The sequence below is a fragment of the Halictus rubicundus genome, chromosome 2 (assembly GCF_050948215.1).
Source record: "Halictus rubicundus isolate RS-2024b chromosome 2, iyHalRubi1_principal, whole genome shotgun sequence".
Classification (NCBI taxonomy): domain Eukaryota; kingdom Metazoa; phylum Arthropoda; class Insecta; order Hymenoptera; family Halictidae; genus Halictus; species Halictus rubicundus.
This window is the reverse complement of record NC_135150.1, coordinates 28,426,245-28,453,505: the sequence shown is the minus strand read 5'-3', so window position 1 is coordinate 28,453,505 and position 27,261 is coordinate 28,426,245. Positions and strand designations below refer to the sequence as shown.

General features: G+C 42.0%; 2 protein-coding genes across 2 annotated transcripts in view; one reads left to right on the top strand and one right to left on the bottom strand.

Moving 5' to 3' along the window:
- 5-ht2b (5-hydroxytryptamine receptor 2B) overlaps nucleotides 1–27,261 on the bottom strand; it is a 114,701-nt gene that overhangs the window by 6,439 nt on the left and 81,001 nt on the right. Inside the window, exons 3-4 of the mRNA XM_076806456.1 lie at nucleotides 26,820–27,039; nucleotides 14,975–15,311 (exon numbers count right to left, since the gene is read on the bottom strand). Of these exons, the coding sequence (XP_076662571.1) occupies nucleotides 14,975–15,311; nucleotides 26,820–27,039 (557 nt within the window). The remainder of the gene's footprint in view (nucleotides 1–14,974; nucleotides 15,312–26,819; nucleotides 27,040–27,261) is intronic.
- Nucleotides 1–27,261, top strand: part of Rpn2 (Regulatory particle non-ATPase 2) — a 99,542-nt gene that overhangs the window by 67,537 nt on the left and 4,744 nt on the right. The window lies entirely within an intron of this gene.

Genomic DNA, 27,261 nt, shown 5'->3' with positions numbered 1-27,261 from the left:
TTACCATTCAACTTTGTTTAGAAACAACAAAGATATTTGAGGTGCAAACGTTAGGCGACTCACCCTGTATATTAATCCGAATTCATTAAGAATTTATTGTGCAACACTGAGAAGTGCGTGAAAGAAGCCCAGGTTGATACTAGTTTAATCGGGAAAGCAAATGTCACACAATTGAAACGATACTATCGGGGAAACAACGAGAATGGAACATGTGACATTGCTATAAAACACTGTTAGAGGCACATGCTGATTGCACGTTGGCGAAACAAGCAGACAATTGCCGGAAGTCGCCCGTTTTTCTCGTTAACGATAAAAATTCTGAGAGGAGAGCGTCACGGCATTTGACGCGAGGCAAGCAGACAGAAAGGGGAAGTTTCTTTTGTTATCTTTGCGACGCCAGGCCGTGAACGAAAAATGTGTCAGTCAGAGTGAACTATGCCAAGAACGGGGATCATGCCATCTTTCCTCCAAGAGGAGAGACCTCGCGTAAACGCCATTCTGTCTCCCCCCAATATCCAAGATAAACAAGAACAGAGGAAAAATACTTGAATTTGATATGCAGTCAGAGTAAATATTCAAATCTGCAATTTAATATGTAATTTAAATAATATATAAATAATAAATACTTTAAATATTCATACATTAAGTGTATTATACATTGAATAAGAAATATGTTACATGTATATATCAAATATTAATACCGCATTATTAAATATTCAAAAGTGAGCGGACACCATTTAGGAACTAATCACTTTCTAAAAATTGAACCAAACGACTTGGGTTTTGTTGAGATGTTAGAAAGATTAGTTTACCGGTTGTTCTTTTTCGATATTTTTTTCTTCTCTATTTCGAACTGGTAAATTAATTCTTCTAACATCTAAAAAAAAAAAGGAGAATTCAAGTCGTTTCAATTTTAAAAAAGTCAGTTTTTGGAGAACGTCCACTTAATTTTGTGCTCGACCGTGTAAGAAGGAATTGTACTTTGAAGAGGTGGTGAAGTTCCCGTTGTAGTATAGCATGGTGAAGGTGAGGAAGGGGAAAAGGGCGACCGAGGTGAAAAAGTGAAAAAGCGGCGTCGAGTCGCTTGTTAATGACGTTATTGTTTCGAAAGCCGGGCCAAGAGAGCTTTCGCGGGCCGCGAAGAAAAAGCCGCAGCCGTTTCCAGGACAATTACTTGGCTCGGGAGCAAGTTCTTCCGTAAGCACGGGTGCCGGGGCGGCGGGCGGTGTTCAAAGAGCGTCAAAGTGACGGGCCGGCGACCGAAGGCGCGGCGGATCCTTTGTGGGAGCGCGTCCAGCCCCGGCCAGCTAAGTGCATTCCTTTATTAGAGAGTTTCAGAGTCGGGAAGAGCCGGTATACTTAAGTGCGGCCACGCCGACCAGCGAAACCGGTCCCCGTTTTGCACTTTGAATGGCCGGGCTAGCTAAGTGCGATCCACTTTTCAAGTCACGCGGCGCAGCCGCTTCTACATAATGGCTTACCGACCAGGAAACTACCCCTTGCCGATGACTTTTCGCCTGGCCGGCTTATGTTTCTTCCAATTATTTCGATTCGACCACTCGACCCTCCCCCACCCGTGTCTCGACTTTTCAAAACCGACTTTCCTCCCTCTTCACACACTTCAACCCTCTTCAACCCTTATTCAGGGGCTGAATGCTCGGCTTTGAGACGTCTCTGCTTTGTAACCCTTTAAAACTTATTCTATTTTCATTACTATTTTTAGTTGGACACTTTCGGATCAACTGAATTTAGGTCAACTGAGGAACTGAAATTAACCTCTGACCGGTATTAACTTTCCTAAAATATTCATTAGAGGTGTACAGAACACCGATTGAAAATCCTGATCCGGATCCTTCCTGATCTTAGTTTTCTGAGAAATTCTACTCCAATGAAACCTCTGTGCATTTCCGCGATTTTTATAAAGTCCTTGAATACTTTCTAATCTTAATGGCACCAGGATTGAAACGCCTGGAAGTCTTTGAAGTTCACCGGGCATGATCCCTTTTCATAGCGAAGAATATAGAAAGTACTTCGAATCGGTCCAGTTGTCTCTGCTTTCTACTTTCTTCGAGGTAGAGTGCAATCGATCTTCGGGTCGTCTTGGCAGAATTCAATTCGGACTTTATCGTTCTCGCTGAAGGATCGGTCCCTTCCGAACTTCGATCATCGAACGACCGCTGCACTGGATCGTCCTGGACCCTTCTGGATCGAACCTTCTGGATCGTTATCGCGATCTCGTGACCGAGCTCGATATATTCGAGCGAATTTCCGAAATCAGAATTCCGATTATTCGGGGCGAAGAAGATTGAAGGGTCGATCGAAGCTGCCATCTAATCTCGCACCCTTGTCCTGGAGAAAGGTTCTCTGATTGCTTCAATATACGGAATCATGCTCCCTTTCTTCCCATTTCTTTCGTGAACAGCTCGTGGATCTTCAAAGCACATTTCGTAATAAATATTGTTGACGTTCGTGACAGAGAATCTTCTAGTTTGTAACTGAGATATGCATAGAAATTTATTAATAAGTTTTCTCGAATTTTCTGTGGTTAGAGTTACGATGGTGTCCCTGCGCGTCATCGTGTAGACCCCGGTCTTAAGACGCCATATTGAATTCCAGTGTCTACACTGCAATAGGCCTTTATATTTGTTTTCATTCTACATATCTCCTCGTGAACTGTTTGTATTTGCACTACAGATCTCCAGCCTATTGTGAAAACAACATTCAACTACAATTATCTAATCTCTAAGATGTTCTATACAATTTCAGTTCGTTCAGAAACTCTGCAGAATTTTTCCGTATCCTCGGACGAGAATCGAAACGCGGGAAAGTAAAAACCCTTTTGCAACCGACCCGAAATTTATTGTTCGGATTGCTGGTCGAGTCACGCGCGATACAAGCAACCGCGTCGACGAGGAATTAAACCCCAGAAGTGTTTCCCAGCACTTGCTGGCTGCGAGCGCGGAAATCAGCCTGTGAAGGTGTCTAAGAGAGGTTGAGTGGCTTTAAAGACACTAGACGTCGGCGAAGACGTTATAAAATGTCGTTCCGAGACGGGTCGAGGGTTCGAGCGGGCTTCTCGTCGTCGAGATTGGCTATTTGTTACGCTCGCCGGGAGAAGTAGAAACGATATAAACGTGAAATTCATTCCGACAGTGTTTCACGGACGGAGCGGACGCGGCGACGCTAATTAAACGAAAAGAACGGCCAGAATCGGCGACGACCGACCAGCAACGATGTCCAGAGAGCGTCCTTGTCCGAACATGTAATTTGTACCCACTTGTGCTTTAACATCGTTCAATTTTATTCCACAAATTTGATTTATGAGAATTTGAATATATTCTTTGATACAAATATTTGTAGCAAGAACACCTATTTCTTCAAGAAAATTCTTCAGTTTCATTTCCTTCTCCAACACCACTACGAACCTCATTTAAATGGAAATAAAAGTGAGAAAGTCATCAAAACCGAACAGAAAGAAAAGTTCAACTTATTCTTCGTTTCGTATACCTGTAGCTTCCACCCAATCACAAACAAGCGTAACAGAAACATCATGGTGTCTTCACATTGCTCGATAACAAAGTTCTGTGAACTTTTATGTAAATTAAAAATTGTCTCTGTCGATTGCAAGCTACTGGAGCTGCATAGACATTTATATATTGTTTCAGTGATTTCAGAGCTGTGAAGATACCACAAAAGTATTTTTATAAATTTTTGAAGTTTCACTACTCAATTTTCTCTAGTCTAGTTATGTCACTCTCTGCAGTCACCACGGATTCAAGCGAATAAAACTTTCCTACGAAAATTACAATAACCACAACAAATTTCACCAGTTTCAATACGCTTCTAGTTACACGTACCTACATTAAATTTATTTAGGATCTGGGTCTTTGTAAATGCCCACTCTTCCTTCCTCCTTTTGTTGTTCATTTCTGAGAGCTGGCAGGAGTATTTAGACTTTTGTGACGAACAAGTTCGTGGGCGTAGTCTTTCGTGTCCGGGCCGATTACAATGCACGTTTCTAAGAAAATCCTTTCGGCTGATTTCCCCGCCCTTCAAAGAAAGCTGATTCAAAAAGGTTCCGCTTGATCGCTTTGACTTCTCGGAGTATACTCTAGCGGTTGTAATTAAAGATCTCGAGGAACTAGGCCGTCGCTCTAATTCATCGCTGTTTCAAATTTATTTCCCATTCGGCCGGCTCTCTCGCCCCCGCGTTTGATTGCAGTTTTCCTTTGTCGATCGCTCGAAGAGAACACCGGGGAATTGTCTTCTTTTTTGCGGTTAATTCGCGGCCTCGGGATCGACCAGATTTTTCTCGGCTGCGAAGTCGAATGGAACACCGCAGCTGCGTTGTGAAATAATTCAAAGGGGCAGAGTGATTTATGTGTCGCGTCATTAATATTCATTCAATTTTCGGTGTCGAAGCAGCTTACTGTGCTGTTGCAGTCGCGGGGATTTCATTCAATAATAAACTAACGCGATCGGCGAACAGAATTATTTGGATAACAAAGACAGACAGCCTGGGGAATAATTAATGCTGTTCTCGTAATAAATATCGAGTCGCTCCTTGGAAAATTGGATACTAACTGTCGGCCGTCTGAGCTGGAACAACTGCCACTTTTAATTAATAATCGTACGGACAAGTGTCTTCAAAGAATAGAAACAAATGCGCCCAAACGACCAAATATAAAAGCATTCCCAATGTATAGTAATTACGCTGTGGATTTTTATACAAAAATTCTCCGTACTAATCGAAAGGTACAGGATCTAAACATTTATTTCTGCTCTTCGTAATTTTCATAAGTCGGCAAAAATGAGTCAACGGTATTTAAAAATTCTTTGATTATTTGCACTGCGCTTTGCATTTGATCTATTACATTTTTGCCATGAACGCAGTCTAATATAAATTAATGTTTAGAGAACAATAGGGAACGACACGATCGCGTCCACCTTCAATTTAATAATATTGAACATTCATCTTACGATACTCGAGAATTCCGGACGCAAGTCGCAAATGCGAATCGCTGTGAAAGGACTTCCGCAGCCGGCGGAATAAATTAAAGAAAATCTTGGACCGTTCGAGCAGAAATAATCCGCAAGAAACATTTTAATTAATCCGAAGAATCTTTCTTCCGGCTGCTCGCGCCAGTTCAATTTTGCATCTCGCCGAGCGATCGAGTAAAGAATTCAGCGAAAGCACTTCGCAAACGAGCTCGAGATTTTCGAAAGGCTTTCAAGAGCGATGGCGCGAAGCGTGTCGGAGGGGGCTACTTTCTCTCACCCCTTTCCCGCCCTGTTACCCTTGCATAACCAGCACTTGCCAGCTACACATCTTCCCAACGTGCCAGTGATCGAGGGGAAATTAAAGAACAACAGCTCCTCGAACGACGCTGTTAAACAATTTCTCTTTCTCCGATGCGAAAAAATTTTCTTCGGGACCTTGGGACATTAATACTTCACGAATTATTAAAGAAAAAGCTTGTCTACGTGCTTTGAATATTCAACGAATTAGTCAATTTCGAACACCATTGCGAACAAATTTTCTTTGTCTTTTATTCACTGTTCGGGATATTGAGACATTAATACTTTGCAAATTATTAAAGAAAAAGCTTGTCTACGTGCTTTGAATATTCAAGGAATTAGTCAATTTCGAACACCATTGCGAACAAATTTTCTTTGACTTTTATTCACTGTTCGGGATCTTGAGACATGAATACTTCACGAATTATTAAAGAAAAAGCTTGTCTACGTGCTTTGAATATTCAAGGAATTGGTCAATTTTGATCACCATGTGAATCAAGAAATAATTTCCCAGCATGTTCGTCTTGGAATTTTCCTTTGTCGGCGAAGGCCATGATGAGCTTCGTTATCGTGACCGGAATGGCGGCCGGTCTCTTTTTCCCCGGCGATTTATTCGCATTATCGTGCCACGGATTCCGGCGGCCGAAAAATTGGGTCGTGTATCAGAACTATAATATGCAGGCAGAATGGCGTCAGCTCGTTCGGAATCGGCCCGCGCCGGAAGTATATCTCGGGCGGCCCTAATTAGCAACACGAGCCACCGGCAATTTTGTTTTTTTCTATATTGGGCGGTACGATAACGAAACCTCCCTGTGGAAACAGGAGCGCACGGAATATATCGAAAACGGCCGCCAAGGGAAACGGTTGTTGGCCGACGCGGCGTGGAAATTATTTCGACGTTTAAATCGACGTATAATTGACACTGACGGGTCAGAGGGTACCCACAATGCCTGTCTTTTTCATTTTACCCCGGAAAAGTATCCGGTGTTGTGGAACATTTCGTAATTCCATATTTTCGCAATTTCGAAACGGTCTCCCCCGAATTGTTTATTAAATATGCAATAGCGGAGTATACATGACTATGAGTTTGCATCTTTTCGGAGACTTCAAGAGAAAAGAAGAATTTCTGCGGAATTTCATTGTCTGCGTATTATTTTTAACTTATTGACCCAAACCTCGCTATCGTACGACCCAATATTAAAAAAAAAAAAATTGCCAGTGGCTCGTGTTGCTCGACCATAAAAATGCTAATTTGCATAAACGTTCGCTGCATAGTAACCAGTAAGTTTGTTTTTCACAGCCTCGGCACTGCGATTTTTTTTCTTTTTGTCATTTTCGTAAACTGCGCCTCGTTCAGGCGAAAATAAATTAGTGCACGCAGTGTGTTCTCATAAATGAGGGCAGTTCGTTCTGATACAAAAATTATTGCGCACATATGTGCTTACTGTAAGCACCTGTTCTTAACAACTTGATTTTACTGTGACCCTTTATACCGAATAAGAAAATTGGAGTCATTTCTCAGAAATTGTATATTCCCAACAGATTTTGAAAAATCGGATCGCTTGTCGTAAAGCCAGACGCGGAACAGTCCACAGAATAATTTTCCGCGGCGCCAAAATTGTCGCGCATATTGGCACGAATAATGCGCTGACTGTAAGAGCTTCTTCGAACTGTCGTTTGCCGATAATTCGCTGAGCGCCTGCCATAAACCCCGAGTCGATATTAGTCCGCTTTGGCTCGGATAGAAAGGCGCACAGGTCCCGTCATTTCGTAACCGGCTTCGACGCGAAGTGTTAGGGCAACTGTCGCCCGTACTTCATCGAAACACTAACGATCGCGTGCCACGATTAATATGACGCGTTTCGGGGCTGCGAACTTCCGTGTAACATTATTATTCACTATCCTTTTCGCGAGAGGACCGAGTAACTATCAAAACGTCGTATGTGACGCTCGAAACTGCTACGGAGTCCCTGGGCGTCGTTGCGTAGACCCCAGTTTGAAGACGCCATATTGAATCTCCATAATTTGGCTATCCTTCGCTAACTATTACTAATTTCTCATTTTCTGCAGTAATCGTGCACTGCAAAGTAAAACTTTATATAAATATTGCATTAACATCAACGAAATTTGTTCTACTAATATCAGTTTCGGTCTATTTTGTTTTCTAATATATATAAAATGCGTTGAAATAATAAGTTTTCGTTACACGATATTTGAACCTACCACGGCGTCCCTGCGCATCGTCGTGTGAACCCCGAACTTAAGACGCCATATTGAATCTCCATAATTTATCTATTTGGCACACTGTCCCTCGGTAACTAATTTCTCATTTTCTCCATTTAGTGTGCACTAAGTAAAGTAAAATTTTATATAAATACTTCATTAACATCAGCGACGTATCCGTAATTTTCCTATTTGACATAGTCCCCTTCTGTAACTTTCTTCTCGTTTCCGATTTGCACTAAAAGTGCTCTACATAAAATTAAATTCTACATATGCCACTGAAGTCAACTATTTATATTTGTTCTAACGAAATCGGTATTATACATTGTTTGCAGCTTTTAATCCGATGATATCGATTTCTGTCTATTTTCGCATAATATGTTTCAGTAACTTTCATTTTTTCGAAACACCTTTTAAGGCTCGCAAACCACGAGCGTTTCGGAGGTGCGAACTTCCTTGTAACATTATTATTAACTATCCTTTTGACGAAGGGGCCGAGGCCGGGTTACAGAACGAAGTACAGTGACCTAATACGCAGAGGTTACTTGACACCCTGGCCGTTTTGAGGGAAGTGGAGCGATCGAAATTTGCCTGCTACGGGATCGCTCGACATCCATTATTCAACTTCGCCGCGAACCCTTTTTTCTGTCGAAAATATTGGTAAAACGGTCGTCATTTCTGTTGGGACATTATTAATGTTGGGGCTCTATTATTATGGGGCATTCATAAATTTGGTGACTGTACAAAATGTTTTCTCTGAGACATCAGTATCAGAATATAAATATCAAGTCAGAGAACAGTACGAATCTACAATTAAAAAATACCAGTAGGAACTTTAGTAACTTTACTGAATCAAATAACTGAGTAAAAACCTAGCCCATAAATATATCTAAAAAGCAACGATCCAAAAGCTTTGCATGATAAAGTTAAGTAAAATCGCAGACAAAACGTGCAGATGCTCTCCGTGAGATGGTATAAAAATTGACCATCAAACTAGAAAAACATATTAATCTACAACGAAAACGTAGATACTTTTCCTGAAGATAAAATTCGGAAGTGAACACAAAACTAACATTTCCAAAAAAAAAAAAAAAGAACACAGCAAAGTTAAATAAAACTGAAGGCAGTTTCAGGTCATTCATCATCCACTGCCATTAAGAACCGATCCACAAAGATGGGCATTCCCATGGGCATCTAATCCCCCAGGAGACTGTTGCGGTAGTTTCGGGGGTCGGGATCGATCGGCGACAAATTCTTGCGGCAGTTTTTCACCTCGATCCCGGGCAGGTGTTCGATCGTGATCCAGTAGGAACCCAACTAAATTTCTCGTTTAGCACGTTGACGGGCCTGCGCGTCGAACAGTAACGAATAGCCAATCTCCGTGGCGGGAATAACGTCCCATCTGCGCCTCGAATGTCCCCGACTTCTCGATGGAAGAGCACTTACGTGTCACCGGGGCTAGATCAGGAGATGACGGCGGCCCTGGTGAACCCGAATTGGAGCGGAAGCTTTGGAACTGGTGTAACGATCTGGGGCGATGCCACTTCCGGTGGAGCCTTGTCCAAAGATTGAACAAGCTTGTCGCTACCCTCAGATTGCGGTCGTGACTTCCAACGGTGGCCAGGGATCTGCCTTTCATTGATAGAAAACGTCGCCGTCGCGCCGCCTCCCGATTCTCTTTTGATCCTCTGTCTTCCCGGTGATACTTCATCTTCGTACTTGAACCGATCGATTAACCATATTGATAGTTCGCGAGCATATAGATCCGCCAGCAGCTAACATGTTTTTAGCGATACTTGATGTCCAGACTGTTGCTCTTCATGATTTTATAACATTCGAGACTTCAAACTGCCACGGAGTCCCTTGCGCGTCGTCGTGTGAACCCCGAATTTAACACGCCATATTGAATCTCCATAATTTGGCTATCCTTCGGTAGCTCTCGCCAATTTCTCATTTTCTGCAGCAATTTTGCACTGAGTAAAGTAAAATTTTATATAAATATTGCATTAACATCATCGACATTTCTTTTACTAATATCAGTTTCAGTCTATCTTGTTTTCGAATGTGTATAAAATGTGTTGAAATAATAAGTTTTCATTACGCAGTGCTTGAAACTGCCACGGAGTCCCTGCGCGTCGTCGTGTGAACCCCGAACTTAAGACGCCATATTGAACCTCCATAATTTAGCTATTTGGAACAATGTCCGTCGGTACCTATCACTAATTTCTCATTGTCTACTTGGTAAAAGTTTTCAAAACTTGGTAAAAATGTACGGAACCACAAATATTTTAGAACCACAAAGTGTCCCTCTCTTTTCGACGAAAGTATTACGAATCTTCATAAACGCCGACAATCGTCCTAGCATTATTCCTGAAACATACACCCCCCGAGATTTATGCTCGGTTTAAGGTATCTCGCGTTTCAGACTGCAGTAATTCGGCGAATCCATTAATCGGGGGATTCCCGTTAAAAATGGCACCGTGTCCGGTATGCGAACCAGCCGGAGCCTCCGCCATAGATCCCCTGTCTTCATTTTTGCCTCGTTACCTCGTCGAGATTCTCATTTGCACTTACTCTCCCGGAAGATGGGAACGGTTCGAGGGGACAGGCGAAATTACGTTGGTGGGATCGAGGGACGAGGAATTCCGGATTCCGAAATCCTGATTCCTCAGAATTGTTCTTAGCGCCGACGAATAGGCATCGACGAACGTTATTTGGAATTTTCGAACCCGGACGAGCCGGGGCGAGCCCTTTCAGGTTTTCGAGCGTTCGTGTTGGTTTTGTAGAATGGAATCGGATTGGATACAATCTTCGGAAGCCGATTTTTTAAAGTGGATTTCGAAGCCGGCGGGAAGCTGATTTAGAGTCCGATCGCGTTTGGAAACTGTTGACGCTTCCGGAAGCTCGTGTTTCCGGAAATGTATCAAAGCTCAGCGAAAGTAGCTCTCGCGGTAAGACCCCTGAAAAGTTGGTAGTTCAAAGAACCGTGTTCTCTCCGAAAAAGATTGTTGCTACTTAAAACTGTCCAGGCTTCCATTTACTAATTTGAATTTCAAAACTCTACGAAAAAATGTCTTTTTGCTAATTATTTTTCACAACTGTTCTACTTGCTAAAATATAGAAAGTAAAAGTCGGCGTGACAATGGTCACTCCAAACATGTGTTGCATTACAAATATAATATTCATTCGTCTGGTGCGAGGGAGATTCTCGTAGATCGCGATTTCCTATAACGCAAATTCGCAGGGCGCATAACGCATTACGGGAGTCCGGTGTAGTGGGAATGCATTGCGAGAGCACGGTGCATTAAATGCACGAAACGGTGCGACATAATGTCCACGGGGCTGGGTGCATTGGTCGTCGAGGGATCATAAATAATTCCAATTTCCGTGCGGGCGAACAGCCGTCGAACTATCGAGCCGTCACGTGTACCGGCCGATTTTTACGACACGCAGATAAAACCTTAATCAACGCGGCGGAAGTAGCGTCCCAATTTCGACGCCGGGACATCCCGTCGGAAGTTGTCAGCACGGCTCGCGAATGTTTCGCGGGAGCAGCCAATAAAACAAGTTTCGAGGTATCGGCACCTCGGAGCCAATTTTCAGCCAGCACGTCACGCTATGGGGGTGTGGCGGGAATATTCCGCCGGAACGTCATAAATCTGTCGTCGTGACACCAGACTCCTTTCGCGCGACTCCCTTCTCTGAAGGGAAGAAGGGTTCCCTCGCGTTCCTTGCGAATTTTCCAGCAAACCGAAAAAGTATTGCCGCGCCAAATTTCCGATTCTTCAACGCTCGAACTATCGGACGGATCAGACTCCCGTGTGTCGGATTTTTTCGTTCACGATTTATCGACATTTCTCCGCCGGATCTTTATGCGTTCATGGCGTCTTCGAATCTGCAATCCACAGGCAACGTGTGTTGGGAAAATTGACACCATGTTCCTTTTATTTTTACCAGAAGACATTTTTCTAGTTAACAAATTGTGTTTTCCAGCTCGTCAGATTTTTCTTTAACACGTTGACTGCCACGTCAGTCACGTATGACTGACAGTGATTTTTGACTGGGTTTAGACATTCAATTTTATTGTGACATATACGGATAAACCGAATTTTATTAACCCTTTGCACTCGAGTGGTGACTCTGAAGCACCACTAGAAATTGTTGTGGCATTATTTCAAAGAAATTACAAAAAATATTACAAAATATTTTTTACATTACAAAATTTCAATTTAATAGATTACTAAACATTTAAATATTATAGGTAGAAATCAGATCAGTTTCGTATGAATAAAATGAAAATATTCTAAGACGGAAGAAAAATTTAGGTTTAGATTGAAACTAGCGCTGAGTGCAAAGGGTTAAGTTCTTTAGAATTCAATAGGGTTTGAACAGCATTCCCTGTAATACATTCGACATTTACAGTTTCGCTTTCATTAATTAAATTACTCTGATTTTGTAAGAATCTCTGGGAATGACATGTGGCAGTTAACGTGTTAATTGCGAAAATAGGAATTTGTATAAAGATCCGCAGTCTGGATATTAAAAACGCGGTTTTCGGAAATCTTGTTTAACCCCTCGAAAATATGAATTAGACGAACTGACCATTAGTGACCAAACGTGCCATTTTTCATGACGATGAATTTTTGTATGAACACGTTTCTGGTAATATTTGTTGCTAATGGTGAACAATGTTTTACTTCAACGTGTACTCGTTTTGCACAGGCTCAATTAACTGAATCTAGATAATAATTGACCTTCCGCTTCGTTTTTTGAGATATATTTTTACTGAACTAGAGGCGATTTTAGAATACAGACTCGGTAGACACAAGTGGGAATAAAAATTGTTTATAGAACACTCTGGTTGGTGCATTTTCTATATTTCGCAGCTGATGGGCTCGAGAAGCTTCTTCTCCTTTATAGTTCTAGAGATAAGTGCACCAATAAACAATCCACCATAGTTTGTCAAGTGTATTATTGATTTTTATGGGTGCTGCAACCCCTGATGGGAAAATGTCCTTGGTTTATACCAGGTCACAGGCTCCTAAACCGAAATATTAAATAATTCTCTCTCTCTGTACGATCATACCGTTTCTACGATTTTCCCCGTAATTTATCTCCTAATCATTACGAATAGACTGCAAAATAAAAAATATTTCCATTGATTGCAAGACGAGAAGTTTTAAAATGAATTTTTACGTTAATATATTCATTGCACGAAATGTAATTAGGATCTGTAAAATGCAAGTAAGACTACTCAATATCATACATTTAATTTTTTTCAATTTTTATTTCATTAAACAACTTGCTTCGATTTTATAGAATTTTTGAGGATTCTAGTTTGCCAGTCAAAGTGTTAACACGCTTCGCACAATCTGTCACGTCTCCGCGACGCTCTAAAATTTGAATGCTCCGTATCAATGATCCTCCTCATCAGTTAAACAAGGAGCTGAAGCATCTCCCGAAGGTTACACCACCTGAAACTTTCAGACCGTACTTTCCGACCGTTTGTATAATTCTGCACAGATCGTGACAGTTCAGCAGCTGCAGTTTCCGCGAGAATGTCAATCCGAAGCGAGTCCCATTTCTGCTCGGAACATGTTCGCAAGCGGAGCCGCCGCGACAGAGGCACAGAAATATCACCGAGTTCGATGTAATCTCGCGTGACAGGTGTTTCTCGGTTGAACCAGGGATCGACAGACGATCCCTGATCCCGTCGCGTCGGTTGGATTTCTTTCACGACGCTTCGGCCTGTATTTTATTTTCCAGCCGGTGACACCCCCCTCGCCCTCCCCGGTGAAATGGAACACCGCGTTCTTCGGTATTCTCTTCGGGAACGCGGGGGCCGGTCTATTGAAACGTCGGCGAGCCTTCGATTCGGAACGTCGACCGGAATGCGATTCCGCGGATAGGGAGAGTAGTGTCTTTGTCTCAGCGAAAGCAGATAGGGTAAATCGTCGTTTCCAAGAAGAAGGGGGGGCGCGTCGAACGCTCGCTGCATAAAACACAAGTTTCCTCAATAAGCACGACCAGCGGAAACTTTGTTCGGCAACTTCCGACATTTTTCGTGGATAAATCTCCGCTCCGAGAACCCGGCTTCTTCTGCGAGGAATATTTATGTGTGTCGGCGCGAATTCTTTCTCGCGGCGAGTATACGTCTCCGAATGACCAAATTACGACGACAAAAGTAGATTTAAAAATGTTCTCTAAACTAATGACAAATACCATCATAACGTACTCTAAGAAACGGCCTACAATATAGCGTGAGAATTTTTGTTGTTAACGCAACATTGTAGTTGGTGCGCATGCGCAAAGTGAGGTTATGGTTCGGACGGCGAATTTCAGTTGTTTGCGCCAGTATTGTTGACGACGTAATTGCGTTCATCCTATTTTCACCGATTTAAATTCGCCAAGTTTCCTACATGGATTTCGAAGCGTCAGGTACGTACTTTCATCTGCAATTATTGCTAACACAATGATAAGTTGTACATACTGTTGATATAGTATGTTCTATCATATACTATTTTTGGTTAAAAAATATTGATATGTTTACTTTAGCTAGAGTTGTAAAAAAAGTTCCAAATAGTACACCGATTTTTCTTCACTAGTTTGAAAAAATGGCTAATAACTAATATAAAAAATTAAAAAATGAGTCCCCATCTTTGCCCTATCGATCAATAGATCGGATTGTTTACGGGTAGTCGCGTCGATCGCGCTGTAAAGGAAATGAAACTTACGAGAGAAGATGTGATAAGAAAAGAGGTCTATTTGATGTGTTAAGAAGTGAACAGTTTTTCAAGTTTTCGTCATTTAAGTGTAATGAACGAATGTTAAAGTATATATTCGACAAGTTTGGTGTTAGTGAACTTTCTAAACATTGTATAATACAAATAAAACGTATAGTTAAAGTGTTTGTTTCGAAACTTTTGATGAAATAAGGTATGCGAAAAAAACAAAAAAAAAAAAAGAAGGATGATGCTTATGATAATGATGAAAATAACAATGAGGTTGTAAAATAATATTCTTATTGCATATTATATCTCACTAAAACCTACAGAAATAATTTAGTGTTTTAATTTATTTAACTTTTTTTTTTAATTAACATACTATGGACCCTTGACCCTTTTTTATGACCCCAATTAACTCTAAGTATCTACTTTCCCGAAAATAATTATTAAGCAGTCTTCTTATAAGCATTTCTAACCAGAATTTCAAATAAAATCTCATTTTATATTTTTGTCGTCGTAATTTGGTCATTCGGTCGTATGTGCGGCGATAGACTTTCAGCATCATTCCGACAGAAGACGTGTTCTGCGCCATTGTTAAGATTTTATCTAACGATATTCTTTTCTAAATAAGGAATCCTGTCGTGGTCTGGGAGACAAAGGTTCAACGAAGTTCCCAATCTGTTCGATTATCGAGTCATTCGACTACCAATCATGGTTGAAACCCTTACCCGTGGCGGTAGGTGCACCGGTGCAACTGATGCTGCTGCTGATGCTGCTGCACCAGGTGCTGGGGCGTGGACCTCGGGGTGCCGAGCGGTGTGGGGCTACCTGGGCTCCCGATGCCCTCGAGACCCCTCGACAGCTTCAGCATCTCGGCGCCGAACGCGTGAAGGGCGGACATCGCCGAGGGCGGTAGCTCGCTTTCCGGTAGCCATAGGTCGTGCGAGTCCAAGGTCGTCAACTCCGTGTCCGTTGATGTACCTGAAGTGTGCTGCGGGGTACCTCCACTGCCCCCGGACCCCTTGTTCAGCAAGAATCGCTTCCAGGTGCCTCTTCTCTCGAGACCTAGAAACCAGCATCACCCATTCAATTTCTCTCGGAAACGATCACGCCTCGACGCATGTGACAGAGACGTGTCCTGTACAGACCCTAATTCTTTTGTTACCGGAACATTCGTGACGTTTTTCTGGTTAAAACGATACCAAACATGACACGGTTCGGTTCATAGTTACTCGTTTAATCCACGATTTAGTGGAACCTCGATTATCCGAACTTCGCAAATACGTAGCCACGGTGTTAGATTAAGTCTGTACTGATCTGTACAGTGAATCGTGTTGTATATGGATCGTCTTCGATCAAATTGTTTACATCGAAACACGTGGAATGGAGAATTTAAATATCGGTTCGGATAATCGAGGCTCGACTAAATCGTGGACTAAACGAGCAAATGTAATCCGAATCGTATCGTGTTTGGGCTCGTTTTAATCAGGAACGTGTCAGTAAAACTTTTACAGAGAAATATTAAAAAACAAAAATGTTTTGATAAATTTTCCAGAAATTATCTCTTTCACATATTTATATTGAGACAAGGAAAATATTCTATATTCAAAGTCTTGCCGAGTACACCTTGGATTCTAATTGTGGGATCGAGGTAAAATGGAACTTCATTTCCTAGATTAATGAACCGATGAACCCCCATAAATTGAGGGCAATGATACGAAGGAGAATTAAGTTCCATAGTGGTAGTTTTGAGGATTTAGACCCAGTAAAATCTCCATTAATTTCAAATGGTGAGTTCAGAGAATCCTTAAAATATTCAACACTAGAACTACCGGACCAGTCAAAATGACTGGTTCCTAATTTTTTCTTTTGCAATTACTGAAATTGTAAAAATGTTTTAACGAACCTCTTCATTGAAGCACATATTACAATGAAAGTTGTATGAAGTCTGCACAGTCTTGTCACTGTTACAAAAAGCGATATACGTCAGTCGCATTTATTACTCGGTAGTTCCAGTGTTAATGGGTGAGTCTGGATGTAGCCACCATGAAAATCGTGAAAAGCGTCCCGCCTCGCTAGGATTATGGTTTTTTCCTCGCACCCGAAGCTTTCATGCTTCCGAATTCACAGGCTCGTAATTGCTTGAGCGAATCGCAAGGATATTACCGGTACACCGAAAATTATTAAGCAGACGTTGAGTGAAGGAGCTGGAAGCGGCTTCGGGGTGTACACGTGGAAGAGAGATCACGGGGGCTGTTTCATTTCGGGATTCAACGGGTTTCCGCGCTGATTGCATTTCAAATGGCGGTCGAGCAACGGGGGAGCTCATCAGCTTTATTTCCTCGGGCTGTTTATATAAATTCAGCCACGTTTCTTTCTCCGCTCTTTCGCCGAGACCTGACGCGGGGTCACCTGTTCCGACTTTCGCGGCTGATCCTTTGCCGCGAATTAATAACTGTCACTTTGAGCAATTTTCGACCCGGCTCGGAATAAGAATGGTGCAGGAATTTGAAAAAAATTTTTCTCTTCAATCGCGGTCTTTGCTTTGTCATTTCGCGTTCTGTTCTGTTTAATTATACACGCCGTTGAGAAAAATTGATAAATTGATCCGTCTTAGTATTTTATTGCCAATCCCAAGTTTTCTTTTCTCTTGCTAGTGTCACAATTTTGAAGACACAAACAATAAATAATTGTCCCAAATCATTCTCGACGGGAGGAATAGCACATGTTGCAACAGGATCCGAGAAACCACCCTTTCAATGTTACCAGGGTTCATTTTAGGAATAATTGTAGACAACGTTCTTTCTGTATCTGCAATTTCTCGTAAATAAAGAGAAGGAGGGCTGTGCATAGTGTTCGCAGTTCGGAGCTGATTTATGGCCGTGGTACACGCCCCCGCGGGCCATCGATTAATTTCGTCAAAGGATAGCAACCGAAACCGGTCTTTTTAACATATTGTGTCACGACCGGCACGACTTCCTGGTGATTTGCATATCGGTGCCGCGCCGGGAGGACGCCATCGCGAAATTTCTTGTCATTGCCGGCGAATGGGCGTCGTTGGATGCCAAAGGGAGAGAGATAAGGGGGTTCTGCGACCAATGAACAAGAAAAATGTCACGGGGAACGATGGATCGTCGGGGGCCGGTCGTTTTTTAATCCCACGCGGTCCAAGATTGAAAACGATTGGTCCTACGAGGCGGAAGACAAACGAGTCGGCCATTTTTACTCGATAATTGAATCAATATTACGGTCGACCAGCGCTCCGATAGCCAATTGAAAATTATGGAGCTGTTCTCAATGTTGAATCTCTTGTCTCAAAATTACCGAGTAATCAGCACCAGATGCTTATGCAAAGTTAACATTTTCCGCGTTTACTTTCAATGTTGATCCAGTTCAAATCACCGAATGATCACGGATTTTCATGGACGATAAAAATTGCCTGCGTTAATTGCAGGTTTATGAAAATATCAAAGGAGAGATATGAGGTTTCATTAAACAAGGTACAAACAACTTTCAGAGCTCGTTAAAAAATAATCCTGAGGAATGATTTTACTGTTAACCCTTAAGCCCTTAAGCCTCAAGCTATTTTTCATAGGAAGAAAAACTGTGGACTCAACATTTTTGTATCGAGTATAGAAAGGAAAATATTTTTATCTTATTTTATATATATTTATATTTTCTTTTTGCCGCCATATAAGCGGCATTGGACCGTTAAATGTACCTGTTAAAATGTATAACTTTGTTCTGAGAGGTTAGAACAGTTAAAAGTGAAAATTGTATATAGTGTGTAAATTTTATTTTTAAGGCAGCTCTTTAGGCGATCCCGATTAGCATTTAGTGCCGCATAAAAATTCAGGAGAAAGTATTGTATACTCAGATTAAGATACAAAACTGAACCTTTACATCTCGATAAAAGAGGATAGTAAAAAACCGCGTGCAACACGCGGCGGCCGCTCGACGGTAGATAAATGTTGCTCGAGAGATTCCCCCTATGCAGCCAATAATTAACGCATAATTTCAGCCGGTCTCGTTAGGGAAACTAGCCTGTGTAAAGCGAAGTTGGAGATGTTCGATCGGCGCGAGGATTAAAGAAGACGTCCGAGGGAACAGCGGTTCCGCCAATTGCATGGAAATTGCACGGCAGTCGCGAAATCAGGGAAATTTCTTCCTTCCCCGGGCAAGGACAAAAAGAAGACGTCGAAGGCGTTTTATTCACTCGATTCGATCGAATTTACCGGTGATTCATCGCCTCTATAATTCAAAGCTTTTTATCGGCGATCGAGAGGTGGTAGCCCCTCGTGTTCTCGATCGGCCCGGTCGACGGTAATTACAAGAAATTTCGTGATTCCCTCGCTCTCACTCTCTCTCTCTCTCTCTCTCTCTCTCTCTCTCTCTCTCTCTCTCTCTCTCTCTCTCTCTGTCTCTCTCTTCCGTGCGCGATCGTAAGACCGGGCAAACGATTGTTTAATGGTCCCCGGACCGGTCCGGAATCGTCCACGTGCCGCAAAAGTTCAAATAAAGATCCTCTCGGCCGCCGCTGAATTTCCAATTCGCTTTAACGATCTCCGCGTGCGGAGAAAGCCGATACTCCGTGCTGAAACTTGGGACCTCACCAAGTTGCCGAGCTCTTCAGCGTCGCCCGCTGTTTGTCTTTCGGCGTTTTGCAATTCCAAGCGACGCCGAGCCCTCTCGACAAATTCGAGCGATCGTTTTATGCGATCCTGGAGAATCATTGCGCTCTCTCTCTCTCTCTCTCTCTCTCTCTCTCTCTCTCTCTCTCTCTCTCTCTCGAGGATTTTCGGGATCCGACCATGTCAGTCGGCGCAAGCAACCCTTCGCAACACGCTTTTTATTCCGCTATTATTCAACTAAGCGATTACTCTTTATTACTCTATTACTCTCTGCGCGCTTTGCACACTTTTCTTGCCAGTTTTTGCAAGAACCGCAAATTTTTCGTGTTTGACTTTTTTTTTAATAGAAATTTAGACGTTCGGTCAAATTTTATTTGGTTTTATTTCACTCGAAATTGTACCCAGTCTGTGAATCTTTACACTCTTTGGGAAGCTCTGCAGATTTTTTGATGTCATTTTTTTGCAAAAAAATCGAGTTGTCTGCTCGATTCCTTCATAGCAATTACGAAGGCACGGTTGTGGAGATTCGTTTTAGTGCGAATAAATTTTTAGAACATTTTTCAAGAAATTGCAATGAAGAATCTACAGTATTTGATCGAATTTTAGTTTATTTTTATTTCATCTTTGGCACGAAAAGTCTCGCAGTGAAGAAATGCCCTTATTTGTATGAAATACTCCATAAAAATAATGATTTATCATCTACTGATTAAAGTACATTTGTTCGGCAAAGTTAATGGGAATTGTATTTCAAGTATTGTACAATAGCTATGATTGCATAAATAGTTTCAGCTGTATCGATCTATATACAGCAACAAATGTTGTCAAGTATTAATAAAGGCGAATTTTCAGTTTCCAGAAGCACAACAATGCCGAAGCACAATGCCGAATATTTTGCGAACATAATTTATGCAAGCTCAGAGCTCCGTACCTGTTTGTTAAGCGAAAAATGTCACCGGAAATAAATTAAAACAAGAACGTTCGCGTTAACTTTCATCTAATTAATTAATGCAAACGAATGCATAAACGCGCGTGTAAAGATCTGCAGACTGATTTTCTTTTATGTCGCGTGCGAAATCATATTTTCGTGGATAATTAAAACGACGCATCGAAGTGTGCATACGCTTTGTTTAATCGTGCACGTGAAATTCTATACGAAACTCTTTCTACCGAACACTTGAAAATTCTAGGATATCGTCAATTTAATTTTACACTACTTTCGATCCAAGAAAATGATAGACTCTATTAATGCCCCAATGAATAAATTATTCGTGCACATTCGTTATTAGCGACATATTTATTCCTAAGAATCATATATGTATATATTTATTACCCAATACGAAAATTTATCTTGCATTGTTGTTATCTGAACTAATGTGTATTCCGCGTCAGTATTCCAATAATTGGAATTCTAGCATCTGCACTGCTACCACACGGTCGAATTATTAATACTAATTGTTTGTAATTCATATGCAATTAAATGGAAACCAATTCCATTTTTAAACGCTTAATACAGCGGATGCCACTTTATCTTCAGACTCGCGCAGTTCGCATAATTTGCAACATCGGTAACGAACCAGAAATCAATAATTATGATTTATGTATCGCTAGATAGATTTTAATACATCATTAAGTGTATTATTTCTCATGGCAGAGGAGAGTAAGATAGAAACAATCAGTACAATCACAATTATCACTTCAATTATCATTAGTATGATCACAGATTTAAATAGATGATAAATTAGTGGCGCAAAATTAAATAAGAATATTTATCCAGCAAGACTAGTATGATCATAGACTTTCATATGTCATCAAATAAATTTTAAATTAGTGCTGAGAAATATTTATCCAGTAAGACTAGAATGGTCATAGACTCTCATATATCATCAAATAAATTTTAAATTAGTGCTGCAAAATATTTATGCAGTAAGACTAGTATGATCATAGACTCACATATCATCAAATAAATTTCAAATTAGTGGTGCAAAATTACACAAAAATATTTAAAACAAAATGGGGGCAGTAGAGCAAAATCGATCGGTACGATCATAGTGGAATTGTCCAAGCAGACAATTTTTATTTTGCAAAAATATCCGCAGTCTAATCACGGGCATTGGTGCGGCAGTTCGACAACAAATACGGACTTCTGTTTGCAAGATAAAATTCCAGAACTCCGCCGATCAATCGACGCATTTTAATAGTCCCATGTTCGAAATGCTCGCATCAGGGAATTTCCAGTGTCGCCATTTTTTCGGGCTTTCGTTTCGCGAGCAGTTTCGGCGCGCGTCGCGCTGCCACGAAATGCCGGGCGATCAATTTGCAAGTTAAATTGCTCGATGCAAATCTTCGAGCCGAAAGAGGCGTCGGTTCACGGCCCAATTTGCCGGTGCTCTACGGCTCGCGGAAGTTTGCCGGTGTTCTTTGCAATTTGCCGGTCGACTTTGTCAAACAACAGGGAGAAGAACCTCGTCCCTGTTTTCCGCAATCCTTTTCTATTTATCTTCCATTAATCTCGTTAAAAGGGGCTCTCCGAGAGATTCGTCGGGAACGCGGCCCGAATTAAATCGTTCGAGACGCTGGGTAATTAGTTGAGCCTGCGAATTATAAATTGATACACCGGTTTGCGCCGATCATGCGGAGAAATTCGATCGGATCGAAGTTCGAGCTCTTCCAACAATGTCTTAACTCGTCCCTTTGTCTCTGAAGAGCCTTCTCCTTAATTCTCCTCGATGAGCCTACAATTGAACATTCGTCGTGGAATTTTTATTTCGTCCGAGAGGATGAAGTAAAAATGTGTCAGAAATTGTGAAACCATCAGCTTAAAATTGAAGGAAAAAATCACAAATTTCTCCTTCGAGAATTTGTTTTATCGTCAATATTAAAAAATGAAAGTCTACGATCCACGGATGAGGATTTTTAATAGTTTCTAAACCCGCTGCTACGGACGATAAAAATTTTGTTGGAGGGTCGTTTTTCGATAGTAAAGGGTAATAAAAATGGGCGGGGGGTGAACGATACACCGAGTACATGGTTGCAGAGTATCGGCAAAGAATGGAAACTGGGTGGTACGTGTGCACGAGGTCAGAAATCAGCGTGAGTTAGGTAGCCCCGAGTAAATAATCGAATCTTCCCATCGAATGGACCAGCGGCCAGTTAACGGGAATCGATAAATCCAAGTTCCCGAGCTGCGATAATTAGTCCCCGGCGTTATGGTCGTCGATTTTTAACGGAGCCGCCTCTTTCCCGCCTCGCTTCAGGATTTCGAGCCCCGGGAAACGGGATCAGTTTCTTTTCTCGAGGAGGCTTCCCGCGAACAACGAGCCCGGACGATATCTATGGGGCCACTTAATCGCGGTCCTCGTCGATGCCGAAGGGAGAACGTCACCGGATTAAGCCGAAATTCTTCCCAGTGCTCCTCCTGTCTTCGAAACGCAGCCGACGCCATGTTTCCCGTCGTTTTCCCCGACGTCAGAATTTTCTTTCGAGAAAAGAGCCGTCTTTGTTTAACCAAAACCCTGATTTCTAGCTCTGTACGAGATACAAGTATACTTGAATTTAACATTTTCAACAAAATACAGTGTTTACTCGATATATGTCCAAAACACGGGTCTAGCCGCCGGTGACATATATCGGCCAGGAGATATTCTTTGATCCACGCGACCTTATACTCCTCGGTCTCTCGAGCTTCTGGGCCCCTCAAGGGGTATACCCCGCGGTAGTGGGCAGAATTTCGCGACATTTATCGGCCATGCCTCGGCGACATATATAGAGAATTCACTGCACTCTCGTCATTTCATCTTTAATCGATCGAACAGTGACTCCGGGGTCGTGGGTTGAAGGAGCTGCGAGAACTGTTCGAAGGAATTATGACGAATCGGTGGGTAATTAATCTTGAATGGGGAAACATGGCGTCGTTGATCGCGCGATAACTCGATAATCCGGGGAACCGCGAAATCCGATTACGTTCGGGTCTTTTGGGAATTGCCCGACGTCAACGGAACCGTTTTCCTTGGCTTTCTAACTGGTGCACATTAAGTTTAGTTATCGTCGGAACAACGTGCCCGCTAATTCACTTCTTCAGTGTTAATATTTGGACAGCGAGCAACTGTGTAGAACGTACGCTCTCTCGTTCATGAATCGTCCGCCCTTTACCGGTTGACCCGTGTAGACCCCGGACGAATTAATGACACGTAAAATCAGTAGTAAAAGCTAAAATAAACTAGTAGAAGAGGAGAGCAGAAATTACTTATTGGGAGGAGCTGAAAATAATTGGTAGGAGGAGCCAAAAGGGACAAGTAGGAGGAGCTAAAGTAAACGGTGGGAAAAGTGATAGGGAAATACGAAAGGAAATTGAAGGAAATATAATGGGCAAAGCTAGAAATAGTTAGTTGCAGGAGCTGAATATAATAAATGGGAGGGACTAAATAGGATTAGTATTAGAATATTAGTTCAGTAAAATTGTCGAAAGGAGTGAAATAGATTAGAAGAAGAAACTAATTTACTAAAACTGAGAAGACACTAGTAGAAGAAACGAAAAGGAATAAATGGGCGCAGCTAATAGACTTAGTGGGAGGGATTGAATGAATTTAGTGGGAGGAGCTAGAGATTAGTTTACTAAAATTAGCGAGACAAGTGAAACTAACTAAAAGAGGAAACTAGTTTACTAAAATTAGAAAGAGACTAGCACAAACGTAAAAATTAGTTAATGGGAGTTGCTAAATAGAATTACCGGGAGGAATTAAACTAATCTGGTGGGAGGAGCCAGCATCCAATGGTTACAAGTGTTAAATTGCTTCGATATTAATGACTGCCACATTTAATCATAAATATTTTCGAAACTTCCTGGCGTAAACCAATTGCATCTTCAGAATAGTAGTGGGCGGTGCCAGATCCGCCCATTCCCCTTCTCCTGCTCGCACATGCGCATTGCAGACCTCGTTTCCGCACCGTTTATCATCAACATCAATACTTTTAACACTACAACTATCACACGAAGAAAACTAGGAATGTTTAAAACATCTTTTAACGAATGGACCCAGAGAAATAACGTATCCCCAGTGAATCGAAATGAAATTCCGCACGGGACGGAAACATTTTCCCAGAATTCCGCGAAGCGGCAAGACAAATTTTGTTCGAGCTGGCGAGCGTATCGTCTCGATATCGAAATTGGTCCGCCGCAAATCGACTTACAGCGGTCCTGCCCGTCCAGGCCGATGATTTCTTTGAACTTTCTTGGAAACGGAAGCGGTCCCCGCGAGCATGATCGTCTCCCGCGAACAGGAAAATCACGACAAAACGGCCGGACAATTTCTGCCGGGGGCAAATCGCTCGATTACCAGGATTATTGGGTTCCGCGACGCGCTTCAAAGACCGCCCTGCTTCGCCGGGCTTTATCGATACACACCGGAAATGAAACGTTACTTGCCACAATAGCCCTCTCTACGCCGTTCGAGAACGTATCACGGCGGCTCTCATTCGACCGTCCGATTTTTATCCGTCCCGTCGACGATTTATACTCCTTTTTATTTATGCACGCCCGGCCGCCGCGACTGCTCGACACTAAATTATCGATATTTATTCGACAACATATTTCCGGAATTTATGGCCGCCGGTATCCCGACAAACCGCGAGACCGTCGACGCGATTTTCACGGCAACTCGTTACTTTATACTCTGCTAAAAATCGGCAAATCAATTCTCCGCCGATAAATCCTCATTCGCTGTTCGTCTTGACAAATTTCCTTTCGCGCGAGCATCACGATTTTAAAAACAGCTTTCAAATTTGAAAATTAAGATTCAATGGAAAGAGTTCATCGTTTAACCCTTTCCACTCGGCGCTATTTTAATTCTAAAATTTTTCTTCCGTCTTAGAATATTTTATGATCCGATTTCCACGTATAATATTTAAATGTTTAACAATCTATTGAATACAAATTTTGTAATGTAACAAATATTTTTAGTGGCGCTTCAGAGTGAAAGAGTGCGAAGGGTTAATTTTATCTATCGCGATTAGCCTGCAGATTTGATGCATTTATGCTGAAAGTGAGCGAATCAAAACTGTAAAAATGTTCAAGGTATTATATTACTTTGGACCCGTCGAGATTATTGAGAAAAGAAATGACAATTAAATTTTATTTTGCACGAACATTCACGGCGTAATTCAGGCAGATGCTAGAGAATTTTTTGGGTGTCTAATGGTTGTTTAAAAATCTGTTTGCGCGTTGGTGAAGCAGCGTCTTGAGGATTCCTGTCGAACGAAGGGTCACGAGCATCTTCGCAGGAGAATTTCGAGAGTTTGCTCTCGCAACCATAACGGATCGACGGGGGTAAACTTTCTACGCGTTGGAGCTTGTTCTTTTTCCGATAGAGACGGGGCGGGATAGTGCATAAGCGCGCGCCCTCTTTCGTAAACTAGTCAACCTCCTTTTTCTTTTGGTAGTTCAATCTGCTGTTCTCGAAAGAAATAATTCCCAAGCTGTTCTCGGGGAGTATCTCGTCTAGCACAAAGAAGCCCCCGGCCGGTCTCGTGGATTAACTTCGCTTTTAAACGCTCCCTTTGAATCCCGAAGCGTTTAGCTGCTGTCTAAACTTCCGCTGCACCTTATTGATTCTAACCGTTCTCCCTCGCGGAACTTCCTTTTCACGGTTTTATGTTAACTACGGTAAATAACAACAGGTCGTGTGTGGTCTTAGCAAATGTTTATTTCCTCGCAGTCAAGATAGAACTTTCTTTGTCGAAGGAGAACTTCGGTGTACTCGCTGTTTCGTAAAGTCACCGTCGAAGCTTTGGGGAAGGAATACGAATTAATTATTATACATTTCTTCTTGCCCAAAAGTTCGAGAGTAACGCGATGGATGGACACACAGATTCAAGAAAAGGGTTGGAAAAATATGGATAATACACGCTAGTGGACTTTAAAGAATAGGCTTTGTAAAATATTTTCTTGTTTGATAGGAGACACGAAAATGATAAGGAATACTTTGCACTCTTAACACTAGGTTTACGGGATCTGTCATTTTGACGGGTTCTGGTATTTTTAATTTTAAATTACGAGGATTCTACGGATGCGTACATGATAAATTATCTGGCAAATCTATTTCTTCGAGTATATATTATTTCAAAAGTATTGCTAAAAATGTGGCTAGCACGTTCTGGTTATTTTTATAAAGTAATGCAAAATAGTCACTTTTAGTGCTCCGTAAACCTAGTGTTAACCCTTTGCACTCGAAGCCATTTTAACTCCAAAACGAAACATTTTTTCCGACCTTGAATATTTCCCTTCTATATACAATATGTTTCCGTGCTATACATACGAAAATGGTGCAATTTACTCGTACAGTACTGAAATATTTAGTAATTTATTAAATGCGAACTAATTGAATAATGTAAAAAATATTTTGAATAATAATACAGCAATTTTAGTGGCGCCCTATAGTCGCCATTCGAGTGCTAAGGGTTAAATATACTAGACTCACATTTTTAAAAATTCGGATATTCGTAGCATCTATCTAAAATTAAGGATAGCTACGAACAGACTGCGGATTTTCAAGTCGTTGACAGACTGTAATAACATCTGTGTCACCACAGTCGGTCATATGGAAAGAAAGGTAGGTCCCTGAAGAGTTTGAAAAAATCTGGTTCCAATTTCTCGCAATCCACGCGGACCATTCCCGTTTGCAAAAAGATCCACAGTCTAGGTATAAAGAAATATTTTCAAAAAAGTCGAAATCCTCAACAGACTATGCGAATATCGGCAACTCCGTAAATAGCAAGGATAGGATGGTTGGTCCCTGAAGGGTTCAGGCTTGATTTATTCGGCTCCTGTCGAAAGAGGAAAGAGGGGGATCGTGACTGACCTTTTCCAACCCTTTCCACGGCGGACTCGGCTTGGTTTCGCGGTTGATAGAGAAATGTAACAGGTCAGTGTACCTGATAATACACTAACCTCCCGGGGGTGGTCCCTGCGGGCCACCTAGCCATCCGGAGTACCAACCTCCAGGCGTTCCCCCAATGTTCTGTCTCTGTTCTGCCAGCAATCGTACTGTCAACGCGTACGTGAGCAGCATCACGCCCAGCGGTATGTAAAAGCAGATTATGCTGCCGATCAGCTTGTAAAGCGGGTCCGGTATCTGGCATGCGCCGTCCACCAGCACCGAATCGTCGTCCTGTAACAGTCGCAAACAGGATTATGCACTTAGCGTCCGATCCATGCCACTCGATCCTCGACGCCAGTCGAGGACTATGTTTTTTCTCCGGATTAAGTTTCCGAACGTATTTTTCGCGGCTTGCGGATACCGTCACCGCGAGGATTTATGAGAAAAATGCGATTGGCAATTTATACGGTGGAACAGCTGTTTCGGGGATGTTTGTCCATCGAATTTTGCGTT